The 18,930-nt window shown below is 40.3% G+C and overlaps 3 protein-coding genes across 3 annotated transcripts in view; 2 read left to right on the top strand and 1 right to left on the bottom strand.

Annotated features, from left to right (window-relative positions):
• LOC140356311 (peroxiredoxin-1) overlaps positions 1–18,930 on the top strand; it is a 60,943-nt gene that overhangs the window by 15,895 nt on the left and 26,118 nt on the right. The gene's annotated exons all lie outside the window — the stretch shown is intronic.
• On the top strand, positions 1,194–15,046 carry scp2a (sterol carrier protein 2a). The gene is made up of 16 exons (XM_072441162.1): positions 1,194–1,303; positions 1,863–1,920; positions 6,180–6,251; positions 7,204–7,335; positions 7,412–7,476; positions 7,686–7,812; positions 9,181–9,244; positions 9,317–9,403; positions 9,559–9,709; positions 9,788–9,935; positions 10,385–10,492; positions 12,145–12,298; positions 12,848–12,944; positions 14,087–14,216; positions 14,642–14,721; positions 14,819–15,046. Exons 1-16 carry the CDS (start codon positions 1,250–1,252, stop codon positions 14,912–14,914), a joined length of 1,623 nt encoding a protein of 540 aa, XP_072297263.1. The 5' UTR covers positions 1,194–1,249; the 3' UTR covers positions 14,915–15,046.
• slc1a7a (solute carrier family 1 member 7a) overlaps positions 16,266–18,930 on the bottom strand; it is a 34,060-nt gene continuing 31,395 nt past the window's right edge. Inside the window, exon 11 of the mRNA XM_072441158.1 lies at positions 16,266–17,011. Within this exon, the coding sequence (XP_072297259.1) occupies positions 16,745–17,011 (267 nt within the window). The 3' untranslated portion in view covers positions 16,266–16,744. The remainder of the gene's footprint in view (positions 17,012–18,930) is intronic.

Below are 18,930 nucleotides of genomic sequence, written 5' to 3'. Positions count from 1 at the left end.
TTTGACTGGAATGAGTGTCCCTTATGTGATGTCACTTCCTGTCATTTTATACAGATTTAACAATGTTTTCTCTTCAAACACCTACTCGATTAGTGTGAAACTATCATTTGTACAACAGGTCAAGGGAAAATTGTAAAAACCTATCAGATGTACTTTATTTTGTTGTGTGTTTACATGCCCAAGAGAAATTATAAACAAAAACACTTGTGACATGATGTGTCGGTTAATTAGTTGATTTTTTTTTTTGAGCTGTTAAGTCATTAAGTACAATGAATCTTTGCCACATTAGTTTTCCCTTTTCTGCATAATGTTGACACTTGAACAGTTGTGAAATCAGATTACTAACATCAGATGTAACTGCCGACATCATTTCAATACTCTGTGTTCAATACTCTGTTTTGTCTGTGACTTACTTCTCTGTGTGGTATATTATTTTCTATATGACTGCAAACTTTCTTTTGGGATATTTAAAGTTAGCTGAATCATGATTTCAGTCAATAAAATAAGGCTGACAGGATGTGCCAATTTAATAAATGCAATACAAGACTGAAAAGGCAAAATCTCATCTTATCCTTATTGTTCTATTTTCGTTTATTTTCTTTAATTATCAACAACACACATTTATATTTAAATGCTGCTATAAATGTGAAAAAAGATGCTAATGAAAGTAAGCGCAGAAAAAGAGGTGAAAGTATTAAGACGGTTTTTTTTCTACTTTAGGCCTTGAACTATTGAAGCTGACCAAATATTAATGAAAATGGCGTGTTTGGGAGGCTTTTACACATGGATCTATAATATTATGCTTTATATCGCATTATACCAAAGACCACAATGGAAATAAGTGCTTGCGCTTTTTTGTGTTATCCTGGCTTTTTTAATTGTATTTACATGTGATTATATATATATGTTTACAACAATTTGTTGATGTTGTTGTTGTTGTTGTTGTTTTATGGCGGTTGGCATCCAATTGTTGCATTACCGCCAGACTTTATTCCTCAGACTTTTTGTAGTCCTCAGACTGTCGTAGTCCGTAAAAGTACTCCTGTTATGTTTATGTATTACATGCTCATGCACTTTATGGCAAATAAATCAAATTAAAACAAATACGTCACCTCATTTTCGTGAGCCGCGTGACACAACGTACCACCAAACACGATCTCTACGGATGGGGACGTGAGTCAAAATAAATTGGGACGCGCACCGCAGAGCTTCAGTCTTTTGACCCAAGCTGCCGCCAACAACAAGTGCCATGGCTCCTGCAAACCCAAACAAAGTGTATGTCATCGGAGTCGGGATGACAAAGGTAAAGTTTTGTTTGTTGCTTCTCGACACAAGCGGTGTTGATAGCTTTACGTTAGCATTTATGGCTAAAGCTGCTGTCATAACAACGATTTTAACTCTAGGTGAGAAAAGGTAGATTTTGCTAAAATGTGACGTTCTGTTTTGGCACCAGACATGATCATGTTTATTTTTCTGTGAAGTGACAATAGTGTGGAGAAAAGTGACGTGTGTTTACAATCCACAACACTCATGTTTAGCTTAGTTTTGTTGTGTTTAATAGTAGTAGTAGTAATAGTGGTTGTTTTTGTTGTTTTTATTCATAGCATTGAAGTATAACATTTGGTTTTGATACACTTTAAACTGTCCAAAGGTTTGCCAGAATCTTGTCAGTCCATAGTTCATGTTCACTGTGTGAAGGGTCATCATTACAAACAACTACACATGTCTCTGTGCTTAACCTCTTCCTAACCACCAACTGTAAACCAAAAGTATGGCTTCTATTGATTTATCTATATGCCATCAACACTATGCCATCACATGTACATTTATACTTATTAAAGATTGAAGATCTCTTGTTACAGTTTGATAAACCTGGAGCCCGAGAGGATTATGACTATCCTGATATGGCCAAAGAAGCTGGTGAGTTAAGCCACATGACATAAACTGTTTAGTCATTATAATTAGGTTATTGTTCAGTAATTAGGCCCGAGCCCCAGCAGGGCGGAGGGCCTATTGCTCCCGCAACGCTGCCGAAGGCAGCGTTGCAACTGTCTGACGGTACCCTGTCAGACAGTGTACCCCGTTGCCCCTGGCAAGTACCCCGTTGCCCCTGGCAAGTACAGTGAACTAGCCCATGCCGAAGGCATGGATCATGCATACTTACTCCTGCTATGACAGAAAAAGTCAACAGCAGCGCGAAGCGCTGCATTCCTCCAAAAACCCTCCTGGCATCGTCCTGTACGCGAGAATCCATGCCGCAGGCATGGGCCATGCTTGTATCTGCTCAAATCAATGGAAGTCTATGGGGAGTGGGCGGGGCATCCCGCCCGCTCGTAATGATGATTCCACCCCATGGCGGCATCGGGAAGGCTTAGAGCTTTCAAACGATGTATAATTTGTTGTTATAGTGGAAACGGCTATATTGTTTTTGCTAAAAATATTATTAGGCCCGAGCGCCACAAGCTGGCGAGAGGCCTATTAATCTTGTAAGGCCGTGCGAAGCACGGCTGCGAAAGTGCGCACGTAGTGCGCACAAAATCGAGCGCGAAGCGCTCGCCCACTTCCAAACACTCACTAACGCACTCCTCCACTCATGCACGCCCCGTGCATACTAATTAATAGTAGGAAAATGGAACATTACCGTTGTAAACGGGCGAAGCCCGTGCAAAAGTGCGCACTAAACGAGCACTTTACATTGAGATGACGACCGCGAAGCGGTCGTCATCCCCATATAAAGCACTCATTTGCGCTAAGTAGCTCACGAATACGTTCCCCATCTCTTGCATGTTCCGTGCATATAAGCATGTAATGCAAAAATTGAACATTATTACTGTATAGAGGGCCAAAAACACAAAGTGGGCGGAGCCCACTCAAAATTAACGAAAGTACCCGTCAGTGACCAGGGACCCACACCATGAGGTAGGAAAGCGCGAGCGCTTTTCGAAAATGTATAGTTTATGATATTTGAAAAATGGGAAACATTGTTTTCGCATCGGAATATTATTCTTTCTTCTTCTTCTTCTTCTTCTTCTTCTTCTTCTTCTTCTTCTTCTTCTTCTTCTTCTTCTTCTTCTTCTTCTTCTTCTTCTTCTTCTTCTTCTTCTTCTTCTTCTTCTTCTTCTTCTTCTTCTTCTTCTTCTTCTTCTTCTTCTTCTTCTTCTTCTTCTTCTTCTTCTTCTTCTTCTTCTCCTTCTTCTCCTTCTTCTCCTTCTTCTCCTTCTTCTCCTTCTTCTCCTTCTCCTTCTCCTTCTCCTTCTCGGGACCAACCCCCCTATTTTTCACCCAGTGAACATTGACGAAAAGTCACAAAAATGTTCACACCTCTAAAAATCGTGCCTCTCTACATTCTGGCTATTTCCCTTTTCTGAAATAAAAAAAATTGGCGCGTCAGCGCCCCCAAATGTACCAAAAATGCATTGAGAGATGGGAAATGACCCAAAAAAAAATCGGATCGTAGAATCATGAAATTTGGCGCAGAGGTAGATGGTGACAAGAGAAGTAAAAAATATTATGACGGCAACGCCGTCCGCCCAACCAAATGTCGGCCATATTGCTTCAAAAATGGCTAAACATGACTTCGGAGTTTTTCCAAACGTCGTACTTTTACGAACTCCTCCCAGGGCGTTGGCCCTAAAAAGCTGAAATTTGGTGAAAATGCTACTGAGGAGTGGGACATCAAAAGTTATCCAAATTACATTGATACCTCTCACGGTCTCGGTGCGGCGAAGCCGCAAACTGTAGCTAGAATTTCAGAAATCTCCCATATTTAAAATTTCTGCCGTTTGCGCAGATAAAGTCCGAATTGCGTCAAATTAGAATCAGTTGTTAAACTCTTTGCCCTAAACCTACTTGAAGTGAAATAAATTCATTTGGCGCCACAGCGCCCCCTACAGATTTTATATGGAGGTTAAATGTTTAGTTTTGCGAAATTATATGAAATTTGACACACAACTCAATTTTAGCATCCCCATCAAAAAAGTCAATGAGACCCATGTCATAATTGTTATGGCGTTGCCGTAACGATGACCGAAACCTTTCATGTTATTCCAATGGGGAAATCGCCAGAACATGTTTACACTTAAGACTTTCACAAACTCCTCCCAGGGCGTCAGCCCTATTAACCTGAAATTTGGTGAGACTCATCTTCAGGACCATCAAAAGTTATCCACATTTTCATTCAAAGAGTCACGGTGTCTGTGCGGCAAAGCCGCACATTTTGCCAAGAATTCAAAATAAAATAGCTTTTTGATGGTAAAACAAAGGGGAGAAGATGTGACAGCGTCACAGATTCAGCAGTAGGCGTAATAAAAGGACAATTGGGGCGCGTTAGCGCCCCCTCCTCTTGCGGCGTGGCGGCGGTGTGGCGGCGGCGTGGCGAGGGCCGATCATTGCCGCTTGCGGCTATATTTTTTATTATTTTTCTTGTTCTTCTTCAGCGCTTTGAGCTCTAATTTGACCCCCTGAACATGCTCAAAAACTCACCAAACTTTGCCCAAAATTCAGAATCGGCGAAAAAATTTGTTTTTTCTGGGCCATTTTTTTTTCGTTAAAAAATGGCGCGACAGCGCCACCGACAAAAGTCAAAATACATTGCGCCTATGGGAGACGCCCCGAGGTCAACTTTGTCGTAAAGCTACGAAATTCGGGACACGCATTCCTCTCGTGAGGACAAAAAAAAAATATTATTGTGGCCACGCCCCCAGACTTACCCTATGGCCGCCATCTTCCTTTGAAAATGAAAACACGCTGTGTTAGCCATTTTGTTCACGTCAAACTTTGACGAACTCCTCCTAGGGCGTTTTGCCCACCGACTTCAAAATCGGCGGACGTCCTCTGGACAAGTGGGGCATCTAAAGTTATCCAATTTTTTGAGATACCTTTACCGGTCTGTGTGCGGCGCAGCCGCAAAGTTGGACAACTTATTTTGGAATATTGCCGATCTAAAAATTGCTCCCATTTGATCAAAACCAGTCCGATTAGGACCAAATTTGAATCAGTTGTTAAACTTTCTTGTTTGGACCAGTTTATGATGACAAAATTGAAATGGGCGCGATAGCGCCCCCTACAGAGTGACCTTTAAATTAACATTGAAGGTCAAAAATTAGTTTTACCAAAATTGTCTAAACTTTACCCAAAATTCTATTTTGCCGTCCCGATCACAAAAGCCAATCACAAAAATGCCTTAATTTTTACGCCGTAGTCGTAGCGATGACAGAAACCTCCCATGTTATCCCTATGGGAAAACCACAAAATCTCTCAAATTACCACATTTTTATGTTTTACACTTTAACGAAGTCCTCCTAGTGCGTTTTGCCCACCGACCTCAAAATCGGTGTACGTCCTCTAGACAAGTGGGGCATCTAAAGTTATCCAAATTTTAAGGATAGCTTTTACGGTCTCTGTGCGACGGAGCCGCAAACGTTTCCCAGAATTCTGACTATTTGGCCTTCAGAGTGGCCTATAAACAATAGAGTTTTTCCAAATGACATGATATTTTGAACAAAATTCTAATTTGCCATCCTGATCATAAAAGTATGAGAGCCAAAGTCATATTTTGTACGGCGTAACCGTAGCGATGACAGAAACATCCCATGTTATCCTTATGGGAAAATCGCTAAATCGCTCAAATCACCACATTTTTACGCTTCACACTTTAACAAACTCCTCCTAGGGCGATTGTCCGATCAAACTCATATTTGGGGAATATCATCTACACAAGCGGGGCATCAAAAATTAGTCATATTTTGATTTTAAGTGGTACGGTCTCTGTGCCGTGCAGCTGCAAATATACTGTCACAAATGGGAAAAACGCCAAATCTTTGAAATGTTCACATTTACGCTTCACACTTTTACAAACTCCTCCGTGGGCAATAGTCCGATCAAGCTTTACTTTGGGAAATATCATCTACACAAGAGGGGCATCAAAAGTTATCCATATTTATATTCAGAGTGCTGCGGTCTCTGTGCGGCGGCGCAGCAAATTTGACTGACACTTGTGTTGATTTGCACTGGATTGGCCATGTCCAATGTGTCGCCGTCTGTCAAGTTCTTTTCTAATTCACACACAATAAGGGCGCCATCTTTATCAAGTCGAAAGCACAGAGTCGGAAGGCCGGCGGCCCGCGAGGGCCGTTGGATGCCGCTTGCGGCTTTAATTTTACTGTTGTTATTTTTCTCAGGTCAAAATGCATTGGCTGACGCAAAGGTTCCATATTCTGCCATTGAGCAAGCGTGTGTTGGATACGTTTATGGTAAGGCCCATTCACATAATCATTTTACCACCTGCTCGTTGCACCCCAAACTTTGACCTAATGGAGTTTTATTTTGTCTGCTAGTCACATTCTTCTGTATTATGCTTGTATATTAATAACAATAATTTTACAGGTTTAGAGCACTCTACACGTTGCTATTGTAGTTCTAAAAGAAACTTATCAGTATTGACTGGTTTAATTTCCTGAGAAGAAATATACTAAATAAGTCTGGAGTCTGGGTGGAGTCTGCATGTTCTCCCCGTGTTACCGTGGGTTCTCTCCGGGTTCTCCGGCTTCCGTCTGCATGTTCTCCCCGTGTTACCGTGGGTTCTCTCCGGGTTCTCCGGCTTCCTCCCACCGTCCAAAGACATGCATGTGTTAGGTAAAAATTGGTGACTCTAAAAATTGGCCCTAGTGAATGAATGTGAGAGTGAACTGTCTGTAATGTCTATGTCTCTGTGTTGGCCCTGCGACAAGTTGGCCACTGTCCAGGGTGTACCCCGCCTAAGGCCCGAAGTCACTGAGATAGGCTCCAGTCACCCGCGACCCCGAAAGGGACCAAGCGGTAGAAAATGGATGGATGGATAATATATGGAAAACATTTTAAATAATGTAATTAACATGTGTGACATTGAGATTCATAAACATTTACCTGCACCATTTATTCTTTTTTTCTTCTTCTTTCCCCCCATAATTTGTCTGACGGTTTGTAAGTGACACTAGAACAATTGTGCTAAATGAGTAGCATTATTGAATTTGTCCACAAACTGAATGAAATCTCTCATATCCACATTATATACATTATTTAAAATAAAAAGTTTCACTGTGTACTTCATATCTTCTATGAAATATTTTGCTTTATTATTGTTCACTGTTGTATGTTGCCAAGACTGTGAATTTTTCACCGATAAAGGCAATAAACCTTTTCTGATTCTGATTCTTTGTGTTGTAGGAGACTCCACGTGTGGCCAGAGGGCTCTTTACCACAGTCTTGGTTTAACCGGCATTCCCATCATCAACGTGAACAATAACTGCTCCACAGGCTCCACCGCTCTGTTCATGGCGCGGCAGCTTGTTCAGGGAGGTGAGCTGAAGTGTCAGTTATTTCACTTTACTCTTTTCATATTGCTTTAGTGAACATCCCTGACCTCTTTGTGCAGGATTGGCTGACTGTGTCCTTGCCCTTGGATTTGAAAAAATGGAGAGAGGCTCTCTTTCTTCAAAGGTATTCTACGGCAACCCTAGTTAGTAAATATATATTGGTATTAAACCATTAAGTTATCCAAAACAGTATTATCCCACTACGGTTGAAAATCAATTTATCTGTTCTCGATCCTTATCTTACACTTTTGTGACAAACTTGTACAACTTGTTCTTTCGAGTAAACAAACAAAGGACATGGAGAAACTTTAAATGTTTTTTTTTTCCGTTTAGTTTATGGACAGGACGAATCCAATGGACAAACATATGGAGGTAATGATTAATCGCTATGGTTTAGCAGCAGCCCCAGCAGCACCTCAGATGTTTGGCAACGCTGGCAGGGAACACATGGAGAAATATGGTAATTTAATTTAAAAAATTGCTATTTTTACATGTGCACCAAAAATCTGATGTGACCTGACTTCTTTCTGATTGTTCACTCCTGGACAAGTTTTAACCTTTTGACAAGGAAAATAAATGAATAAATCTGGCAAAGAAAAAAAAAGAAAAGATCTTCAAATTCACTTTACTTTGCCTTCCAAACACAATAGCGTCACCAGGTGTTGATTATCAGATTTCTCTGAGTTTAGTTTAGCATTCTGTATACCATTCGAATGACGGCTAGTTTTTTTTAAATAATGTTGACGTTTAGCAAGCTATATTTTTGTAAGCCATGGCAATGGTAATGCTGTTGTGGTTTTTAAGGCTTGTGCAGCGGTTCCAATGGCCTCAGGATAGTTTTGCCTGCTTGGGGCCAGCATGGTATACTATAGTAAAATCAAGACCGTGATCATAGCGTTAAAAAAGGGACGCTTCCAGATTTAGTGTGTTTCTGATGCATTTAAATGTTTTTTTTATATTTTATTAGAGGCTCTGACATTTGCTTCATTTGGTTTTTTTGAAGGTGAGAAGGAGACACCCAGATCACTTCCCCATTTACAGAAACATTATATATATATATATATATATATATATATATATGTATGTATGTATGTATGTATGTATGTATGTATGTATGTATGTATGTATGTATGTATGTATGTATGTATGTATGTATGTATGTATGTATGTATGTATGTATGTATGTATGTATGTATGTATGTATGTATGTATGTATGTATGTATGTATGTATGTATGTATGTATGTATGTATGTATGTATGTATGTATGTATGTATGTATGTATGTATGTGTATATGTATGTGTATATATATATATATATATATGTGTATATGTATATATATATATATGTGTATATGTATATATATATATATATATATATATATATATATATATATATATATATATATATATATATATATATGTGTATATGTATATATATATATATATATGTATATATGTGTATATGTATATATATATATATATATATATATATATATATATATATATATATATATATATATATGTATATATATATATTTTACATTTATTGACAAAATGATGGCTGTTGATTTCTTGTGTTTTAAAGTTAGACTTGACTCATGTTGCCACCTTGCTACATTCTCCAAAGCCTCTGTAAGTTTAGCGGCATCCTGTTCTGCATCCTTCCCCCACATAAAAACATGGCCATATATATACACACACCAACATCAAATTATTATTATTGGGTTGTCTGATTATTCTACTTGTTGGATTTTTACTTGCCTTGTAAATGTCTATCCACTGATGAATATAGCCACATTAAAGACAACAATATGAACCTTTTCCAGGGACTAAACCTGAACACTTTGCCAAAATAGCCTGGAAGAATCACAAGCATTCCACCAATAACCCGTAAGACATTGCTGGCCACATTTTGAAGGATTATGTATTAACCTTTGTCTAAAAGATTATTTGTTTGTGCAGGAATTCCCAGTTCCAAGTTGAGTACAGTTTGGATCAAGTTAAAGGTTCCAGAAAGGTGTTTGAATACCTCACTCTGCTGCAGTGTTGGTAAGAGACTTTGCTACAGAACTGTTAAATGTTCAGTGGCTGAACTCTTTAAGAAAGTCTGTCATCATGTTGCTTCTTTTTCACGGTCTCATTGTATGTGCTCTCAACTGACCTACCTGGTACAACATTGAATAAATACAAATATTTTCTTGCAGCCCCACTTCAGATGGTGCGGCGGCTGCAGTTTTAGCGAGTGAGGCTTTTGTCCGTAAGCACCATCTGGAAACGCAAGCTGTTGAGATTGTGGCCCAGGAGATGGTCACAGATCTGTCGACCACATTTGACGAAAACAGCTGCATTAAAATGGTACGTTGCCCGGTACACCTCAAACAAATTCTTAAAAGCTTTTGAGACTGTATTCATGTGTCTTGTGTCTGTGTACAGGTGGGATATGACATGTCACATACAGCTGCAAAAAAGTGTTATAATTCTGCTGGTTTGACTCCTAATGACGTCGATGTGGTTGAGCTACATGACTGTTTCTCAGCCAATGAGCTTATCACATATGAAGCTTTGGGCCTGTGTCCAGAGGGTAAGACGTGCAGATATGTGTAACCAGTGGTGGAAAGGGTACTCAAAATTTGTACTTTATAGAGTACAGTTACATGACTTAAAAAGTACTCAAGTACTGCTGCTAACATGTAAAATAGGTATTTTAGATCATTTTAGATTTGATACAAACTAGTATTAATTTTACAATTTTAATGCTAGATTTAAGTCTGTTTTAAACCACAATCTACATATTATTTGAGCTAAAGACAATCAGAGTGAGGATGCAGTGCTGTTATGTGTGCAGATACAGCATTGGGATGTTCAGTAACTCATAGGATTGTAAATGTGACTACTTCAAATTACATGCTAGAATTATATTCAAATAAAAGTTCAGCTTTAATAAAAAAAGATTACTTTCCACCCCTGTGTGTGACCATAACTGCAAGTTGATTTTACAGTTGTACATTTTTATAATCCTTATTTTTGTAGGCAAAGCAGGAGAGTTTATTGACAGAGGTGACAACACGTATGGGGGCAAAGTTGTGGTCAATCCAAGTGGCGGTCTCATTTCGAAAGGCCATCCTTTAGGTGCCACAGGTAAGAGGGAATTTGATTTAGTACATTCAGGGGTAAAATACTTGTGTAATGTAATAGTGTCCTATAGTTTACATAGTGGTGATATAGCTATGTACATGTTTTTCCACTGAATCAAATAAGAGAATGACACTTTTATTGTTTATGTCCAAGGCCGCTAAGGGGCGTTATTTCCATATTATTTCCACATATAAGACTATCAATGTATTTGACTGTTTGACTACTATTGTCTAATCATACACTGTTGAATTGAATCACTTAAACGTACATTTGGAGGACATTTTTTATATTTTCTGTAGCCGTTTAATGTTCTGAACGGTTAACAAATAATTAAAAAAACAAACGGTTTTTTTATTTATATTATATTTTATTTATATATTTTTATTTGTCAAACTATAGCTTTAGTGTAAATGAGATGAGTTTTGATTCACAATATGGTTGCTAGGTAACCGGTATGGAAATACCTCATCTGCTGCTCAAACAGGAAGTAACCATAAGTGAAAACTAGAAGATTTTCAACAAAATTAGATTTTTAAATGTTTTTTTTTTAATGCATAGTCTATCTTGTCATACGCACTTCAAATCCATGGATCTTCTTGCAATTTTCCTCCATCTGTCATCCGCCCACCCATTCTCCACAAAGTGGAGATGCTGTGTACTGTGTAATCATATGACCCTGGCCCTGGCCCTGATAGTCCTACAGAAATAAGGACCTTGGTGGAATAAGATTTTGCTTCATAATACTATTTAATAATACTACTACTAGTCGAATCTTGGATTCAGGAGGAGCAAGGAGTGTTTTTTGTCCTGGTCGTGGAACACTGGTCCAGCTCTATACCCTCCATCGGGTGCTCGAGGGCTCATGGGAGTTTGCCCAACCAGTCCACATGTGCTTTGTGGATCTGGAGAAGGCTTTCGACAGTGTCCCTCGGGGTGTCCTTTGGGGAGTGCTCCGGGGGCCCTTTGCCCTTTGCTCAGGGCTGTCCGGTCCCTGTATGACCGGAGCAGGAGCTGTGTTCGCATTTGAAGCAGCTGGGATGAGAATCGGCACCTCCAGATCCGAGGCCATGGTTCTCATGGGGAGTCCTTGCCCCAAGTGGAGGAGTTCAAGTATCTCGGGGTCTTGGAAGGATGGAGCGTGAGATTGACAGGTGGATCGGTGCAGTGGCTGCAGTGATGCAGTCGCTGTATCGGACTGTTGTGGTGAAGAAGGAGCTGAGTCGAAAGACAAAGCTCTCGCTTTACCGGTCACTCTACGTTCCTACCCTCACTTATGGTCATGAGCAACTCATTCTAAAGCTCTACGATTGCCTAACTTTATTTTGTAAATTTTTGAATGCCTTTCTTGATTAATGTGTTATCACAGATCTATCTCATAGTATTACTCCCTGTCATATTTTTACTGTTCTTTCTGTGGTAATGGTGAGATTTGAAGCTCATTAAGTAGATGGGAAATGACACTTGGTTATAGACACGGTGACAGAGTTGGCTCTGCTTAGATCAAGATGAGACTGAGACTGTTTCGCTGATGAAGCAGGAGATGTACTGTAAAACTGTCCCTTTCTGTCTCTAAATAAGGAGTGTCAATACCAAAATGACCAGTTCCTATAGAGTGAATGAAGTTGTTGGTGAGTGTTTGTCTTGACTTTCTCCAGGTCTGGCCCAGTGTGCTGAACTCTGCTGGCAGCTCAGGGGGGAGGCGGGCAAGCGGCAGGTCAAAGGAGCAAAAGTGGGCCTGCAACACAACATCGGGTTAGGAGGAGCAGTGGTGGTCACTCTCTACAGGCTGGCATTTCCAGATGAAGCCAGGTAAACTTTATATCATTTTGTTTTGGGGACTCAAATGTTGTTTTTTCCTGGTTAATTCCACTTGGCCTTTCTCCTCAAAGAAAATAGACATGACTACATATTTTTGTTCTCTTTGAATTCTTTCCCTTCCTTTAACACTTTCAGCTTTTACAACAACATGCTACTGTTATTCTTCCACACACAGAGGTTTAAATAGTCTTGGATTTGCATCATATTGATGCACACTGTGAGACAAGCTGTCCAAGGCATATTGATATGTGCGTAGCAGAAGTTTCTATGAGACGAGTTGGCCGAGGACACTGATGTCTGTTAATTGGATGAAAATGTATTTTAAGAATGTTGTCCAGTTTACAAATTGAAACTTTCTAACCTATACATGTTAGAGATGTTAGCGGATAGATTCCTTAATAGCCAGATGATGCCAATCATACATGGAGTTAACCATGTCGGGAAGGATAGAACTGGAGGTATCCTTGTTACAACAATGCAGGAGATAAAAGATTCTACAACACTGTATATTTTCTACACAGCCTGTTGTTTCTTTGACAGAATGCAAGTTTCTGCTGTTCCTACAAGTGCAAGCAACAATCTGGAAGGTTTTAAATCTTTCACAGTCTTCAGTGAAATTGAGAAACACCTCCAAAAGGTAATTTAATGAAACTTTTAACATTAAACCAAGAAAAGGGTCATGTATATGGGAAATGGTGTTGAGGATCAAGGGGACACCGCTTCAGGATGTCTGTTCATCAATGTCTCTCTTCTTACTCAACACTCACGTTTTTCCTGTTGCACGAGAAGGGCAGAGGGAGAAGAGTGACCGCTACATCTAGGCAGGTTAAAAATTGGAACAGAATCAACTCTAAATGAGACCTAAACCCAGCCTGACACAAGTTTAGATTTACTGAATAAAATGAAAAAAATCCTATTCTAGAGTAGGCCTGTTTTTGGGGGTAATTTTATCCAAACACAAGGACGATCATGAGTTTTTTGGCCCAGGTTAGAATGTTAAGGCTTTGCTTTGGTCTGGTAAATTTTTATGTAATTTCCAAAACTGTATGGAAACACTTTTAAAGGAGGGTATGTAGCCTACACTCTTATTGATATGAAACTGTAACTGCTGTAGTGGCAAAAATCTCTTGTTAAGACAAAGAAGCAAGTTGTCTCGTTTCAAAAGTAAACTGTTTAATCTTGTGGCTGAATCAGAAAGAAACTCGTGTGGACTCGGCCAATCTCATGGAAGGCTGAGTCCACGCGTCTGTCTCTTGCCTGCTCCCCAAACTGTGTCTCTCCCAAGTCCTTTCGTCCCACCTCTGTCCCCTTCCTTAAATCACAGATGGTCACATGACACACACACAGAAGTTCCCGGTCACTGGTCTCTCAGGTACAAAGGAACCAAGGAGCAAATGGGACATCAAAGAAACAGTGGTTTCAGGAAGGAGACAGTACATAACATTTGCATTAATTCAATTCACATGTCTTGCCTAGTGTGAAACATAACGTGGGACTTCCTAGCCACTCCAGGGAGTCCGGACATGTAAATTTCCAGGCCAAAAGGGGTTGTCAGGCTGTAAATCTGATTAGAAATAGGATTGAAAGTTAAAAAGTAAAGGGCCAGATTATATTTTTTCCACAACACTGCAATCACAGCTGACCTTCTCCTGAGGCTCTTTGTTTTCAATAAGTTCTTCATAATCACAGGACTCAATTCTGTTTTTGATAGAATGTATTTTCAAGTGAAGGTGGCCTCCTCAAATCAATCCTGTGGTGATTTAAAACTGTGTTTTGTAGGAGGGGGAGCAGCTGGTGAAGAAGGTTGGTGGAATATTTGCCTTCAAGGTAAAGGATGGGCCAGAAGGCAAAGAAGCCACTTGGATTGTGGATGTGAAAAACGGAAACGGATCTGTGAGCAATGATCCAGGTAGGACTATGAGTGTGTGTATGTGTGTGTGTCCCATGGTCTTTGAAGGCTGATTTTTTTTTATGGATACAATCCAAATATAACAAATATTTAAAAATATATTTTGGAAAAGTAAACAAAACTTAAATGGCCAAAATGAGCCTCTTCAAGCAGCCTGAGGGCAAATGCGAGCAACATCCATTAAACAGATGACAAAAAGTCCTGAGAGTGAACAGAATGTTAGAATCAGTAATAAATGAAACCGTTTGCACTGTATTAACACAATCTGGTTACATTATAATCATAAAATGAAAAGCACAAGCAGCATCGATCACTCTCAGAATTTCCAGCAGTTAGTCATTTTACTAATATGCTTAACACTGGCAGCAGTTCATAGTCAATTAGAGGTAAAGAAATTGACATTACTTCAATTTTCTCTCTTTCAGCCATCAAAGCAGATTGTACCTTAGCTGCGAGCGATGCAGACCTTTTGGAGTTGATGACAGGACAGTTGAACCCACAAACGGTGTGTGTTAAAACAGCTGCCACCTGTGCTTTGTATTTACTGGAAACAAAGATATTGGCTATCTATTTTGCGCTTACACATTTCTTCTTTGTTTCAGGCATTTTTCAAAGGGAAACTGAAGATCACTGGGAACATGGGCATGGCCATGAAGCTACAGAACCTACAGATAGCTCCAGGAAAAGCAAAGCTGTGATGGCTCATACAGTTCTTCTCTGATACTACAAGAATCATGAGTTTTTGGCTTTGTTAATGTCTAATACTTCAGAATTATGCCTTTTGTGCCTCTAATTGTTATCTTATACAAATGGAAAATACATATTGGAACAAAAGTAGTTTGATACATTTGCAGAACATTTTAATAAACTAATACTAATAAGTGAATAAATGTATTTTGCATTATTGGGGAAAACCTTACACATACACTTCTGCAGTACAAAAACACAAACGTAAAATTCAGTTTAGTTCTAGATTGTAATCATTGTGAAACGGAACAGTTATTCTTTTCAAACAAATCAAAAATGTGTCAAATGGCCAATCAGGGCGGTGCGCTTTGCTGTGAAATTTCAACTAGACAGAGAAAAAAAAATACTGACACTGCCTTAAACTAGATGCAATGGTTGTTGTGGTTGTGGTGGTGGTGGTGGTGGTGGTTGTTGTTATGGTGGTTTTTGTGGTGGTGGTGGTGGTGGTTGTTGTTATGGTGGTGATGGTTGCTGTTGTTCATTTGCCAAGAAGAATCTGATCTTTTTCTCCTCAAATAAACCCATTTTGAAAGTACACAAAAGCCGACTCTGACTCAATACACAATAAGTATTTGTGTTGGGACTCAAATGTCAAAATGAGTGGAGTTGTTTATGCACATTTCCCTCGTTTGTTTTGAGCCCACATGTCCGATATTTTGAGGCCAACCCTGACATCTCCCTGCTGGCCCGCTCGCCTCCGCCTTCCCCTGCGCGCCTTCTGCCAGGCTGTGCTCTAAATTCTCCCGACCGCACACACCTGGCAGCGGGACAAGGCGAGATCGCCCCCCTCGCCTTGTCCCGCTGCCAGGATGTCCCACTGGCCAAATGTTCATAATCAGACGCTGAGGACAGTTGCAGGAGCCCGGCCTGCATTAGGATATGTCCTGAGCAAACAGGTGGATGAATAAAAAAAACATGTCAAATCTAGTTGCTCAGGATTAACTACAGTGAAGCTACGGTGCAGCATCAACTGTGGCTCAGAAGTCCATCACAGCTCAAGCAATTCAACTGCAAAACTGCTATGAAAGGTTTATAGTAGCCCTTTAACAACCGCCTGAATGCTCTGCCATTTAAATTCTAATACAATAAAAACATGTACTTAATTAGGGTGAACTACAACCCCTTTGTGAAATCCGACTCAATCGCGGGCAGACTGTATTAGTACGCTCTCCATGTCGAGCAGCAACAGTGTTCAAAGCTTCAGGGCAAAAGAAGGAAGACACAAGGGGAGTATGGACATTTTAATTGCCTTTTTGATTAATGAGTTGTGCGCTTCAGGTAAAAAAAAAAAAAAACAAACTCCAAAGGTCAAGCTAAATCAATCCAGTCGTTCTTAAAATGTATTTCAGGGAGTGAGAAATGTTAGGCATACAAAACCCAGAGACATACTGCTAAAAGTGAATAAAAAGTCTGTGGAGAAATTCCTGCATTATAAGTCGTAGTAGGCTGTTTGGTCCATTGAGTTCCCCAGTGGTAAATGATCCATCCGATATGAGTATTGTTGCGTCTTCAGTAGCCAGTCCTGTACACTGCCACCACCATACCATATATAACATACACTGTTACAAATAAATCATATACACACACAAACAGTAACATGCCAATAGATCATTAATGGATAAAAATGTCTTTCTTTATATGCTGTCATCCACAATCAGCCTTCTCCAGTCACTGCTGGAGGAAAAAGTGTCCATTTAACTCCTCAAATGACCGTGTGGATGTCCCATAAACTCTGACAGGGCATCTGTGATATAATTTTGTTGAGCATTTGTGATGGATCTCTATACATTTGTCTCCAGTCCGTTCATGTCAATGGAGCAGTGGTCCTTGTCTCTGTGCTCCCTCTTGTGGTGGGAAGACTGGGCGTGCTTCTTCTTTTCCGCTGGTCGGATGCCCTCCTCCAGCTGGATGAGGCGTGCCACGTCAGGGGACATGTGGTCGTGCTTGCTGCCCGGAGGTGGAGGTTGGTAGCAGCCATTCTTCTGGTTCTGGTAGTTCATCATTTGCTGGATGCTTATCATTGGTTTGGTCTCGCAAATCAGAGGCACCTGAAAAGATCCAAGGATTAATATAAGGTGGAGAAACACGTTCAATCAAAAGAAATGCTTAGAAAAAGTTATTTTCACTATTTTATGTTGAGATTTAACCATAGACCCAATGGCTACTTCTAAGTCCAGCACTTCCTAACCTAAGATTTTCAGGGTCCTCAGCAGTTTCTATAACGAGGTCCAAACTAGACAGCTTGAATTATAATGAAGGGGTGGCATGTTAAAGCTGGGATTTCTCAAAAGAAGAAAGCAGGTATTTCAATCGTCTCTAGCTCTCACAAACTCTTTGTATTCACATGATTCATTTTCAGGCCAGTGCACAGCTTTAGAACAGCTTTTTCATACGGCAAAGTGAAGCTGGAGTGGACCGCCCAAGTGCAGCCAATCAGAGCATAGCTTTCAACTCTTACTTCCTGGCTTACAAGAAAAAAAGACACTTTATAATTAGCTGCAGATGGTGTGCAGTGGTTTCATTGAGTTTAAAAGTGCTGCTTTTATAATATACTTTTTGAGGGAAAGCAGAAACTTCACTGTTGGTGTAATCCCTCATTCGTCCAGGCGTGTTCCATAGTAGAAAAAAGCTTCAGTTGTAGTCATCTGGACTCAGTTAGAAAAATTAGACGTTTCGACTCTCATCCAAGAGTCATTGTCAATAAAAGAATTTAGGTCGAGAACTCCGATATTAATACTGTTCTGTGGTAAGACCCGCCCATTGGGCGGAGCCTTCCTGAAGTAGAAAGAGTTGTTTGTTTCAACAGAAACTCCCCCCTTGTATCTACCGAGCTAGCCTATTCAGAATTTTAATGGGAAGAAGGCACTGTCCTCATTCTCAGGCATAGCCCCAAAACTGTGGCTTCGCTATGTCGATGATACTTTTGTAACAATTAAGAAACAAGAGCTGGAAACCTTCTCTGATCACATCAATGCTGTGGACCCACATATCAGGTTTACAAGAGAAGACGCTAAGGAGAATGGCTTGGCCTTTCTTGATTGTTCCACGATCAGAGGAGAGGACGGGAAACTCCAAATAGAAGTATATAGGAAACCTACACACACGGACCAGTATCTGCTCTTTGGTTCCAACCACCCACTACAGCACAAGCTGGGGGTGATCAGAACCTTACAACACAGAGCTCAAGGTGTGCCCACCAGCTCAGAGGGCAAGAAGAAAGAGGAAAAACATGTCCGAAATGCCCTCTCAGCCTGTGGTTACCCCGCTTGGGCTCTCAACAGAGTGAAGAGAACCAAGAAGCAGGACAAAAGGGAAACTGAACAGAGAAAGAAGGGTGTTTCTATCCCTTATGTGTCTGGCCTGTCGGAAAAACTGCAGAGAATTTTTAGACAACACGAAGTCCCTGTTTATTTTAAACCAGGAAACACTTTAAGACAAAAACTGGTTCATCCTAAGGACAAGTTGCCGACTCAAAAACAGAGCAGTGTAGTTTATTCGATCCAATGCAGTGAAGAAAGCTGTAAAGAACGGTACATAGGTGAGACTAAACAGCCTCTACACAAGAGGCTCTATCAGCACAGAAGAAATACTAGTTCAGGACCTCAGAGCGCCGTGCATCTCCATCTTGAAGCCTCTAATCACTCGTTTGAAGACGGTGAGGTGAAGGTTTTAAGCAGGGAGAAAAGATGGTTTGAAAGAGGAGTTAAGGAAGCTATTTTTGTTAAAAAAGAAAAACCTTCTTTAAACAGAAACGGAGGGCTAAGGTTCAATCTCCCTGGTATCTATAATGGAATACTGAACCCCTGGAAAGGTAGAGGACCAGGACCAGGACACTTAGATGCTAATCAGGTACTCAGGGTGGTTGAGCCAGGGTCTCACAAAGACAAAGAGGATTCTAATAGCCCATTAAAATTCTGAATAGGCTAGCTCGGTAGATACAAGGGGGGAGTTTCTGTTGAAACAAACA

The sequence above is a fragment of the Eucyclogobius newberryi genome, unplaced genomic scaffold, assembly GCF_026437365.1.
Source record: "Eucyclogobius newberryi isolate DKJ021-1_F unplaced genomic scaffold, fEucNew1.0.hap1 SCAF_12, whole genome shotgun sequence".
Classification (NCBI taxonomy): Eukaryota; Metazoa; Chordata; class Actinopteri; order Gobiiformes; family Gobiidae; genus Eucyclogobius; species Eucyclogobius newberryi.
The sequence above is the reverse complement of the archived record's forward strand: the minus strand, read 5'-3'. Positions and strand labels throughout refer to the sequence as shown.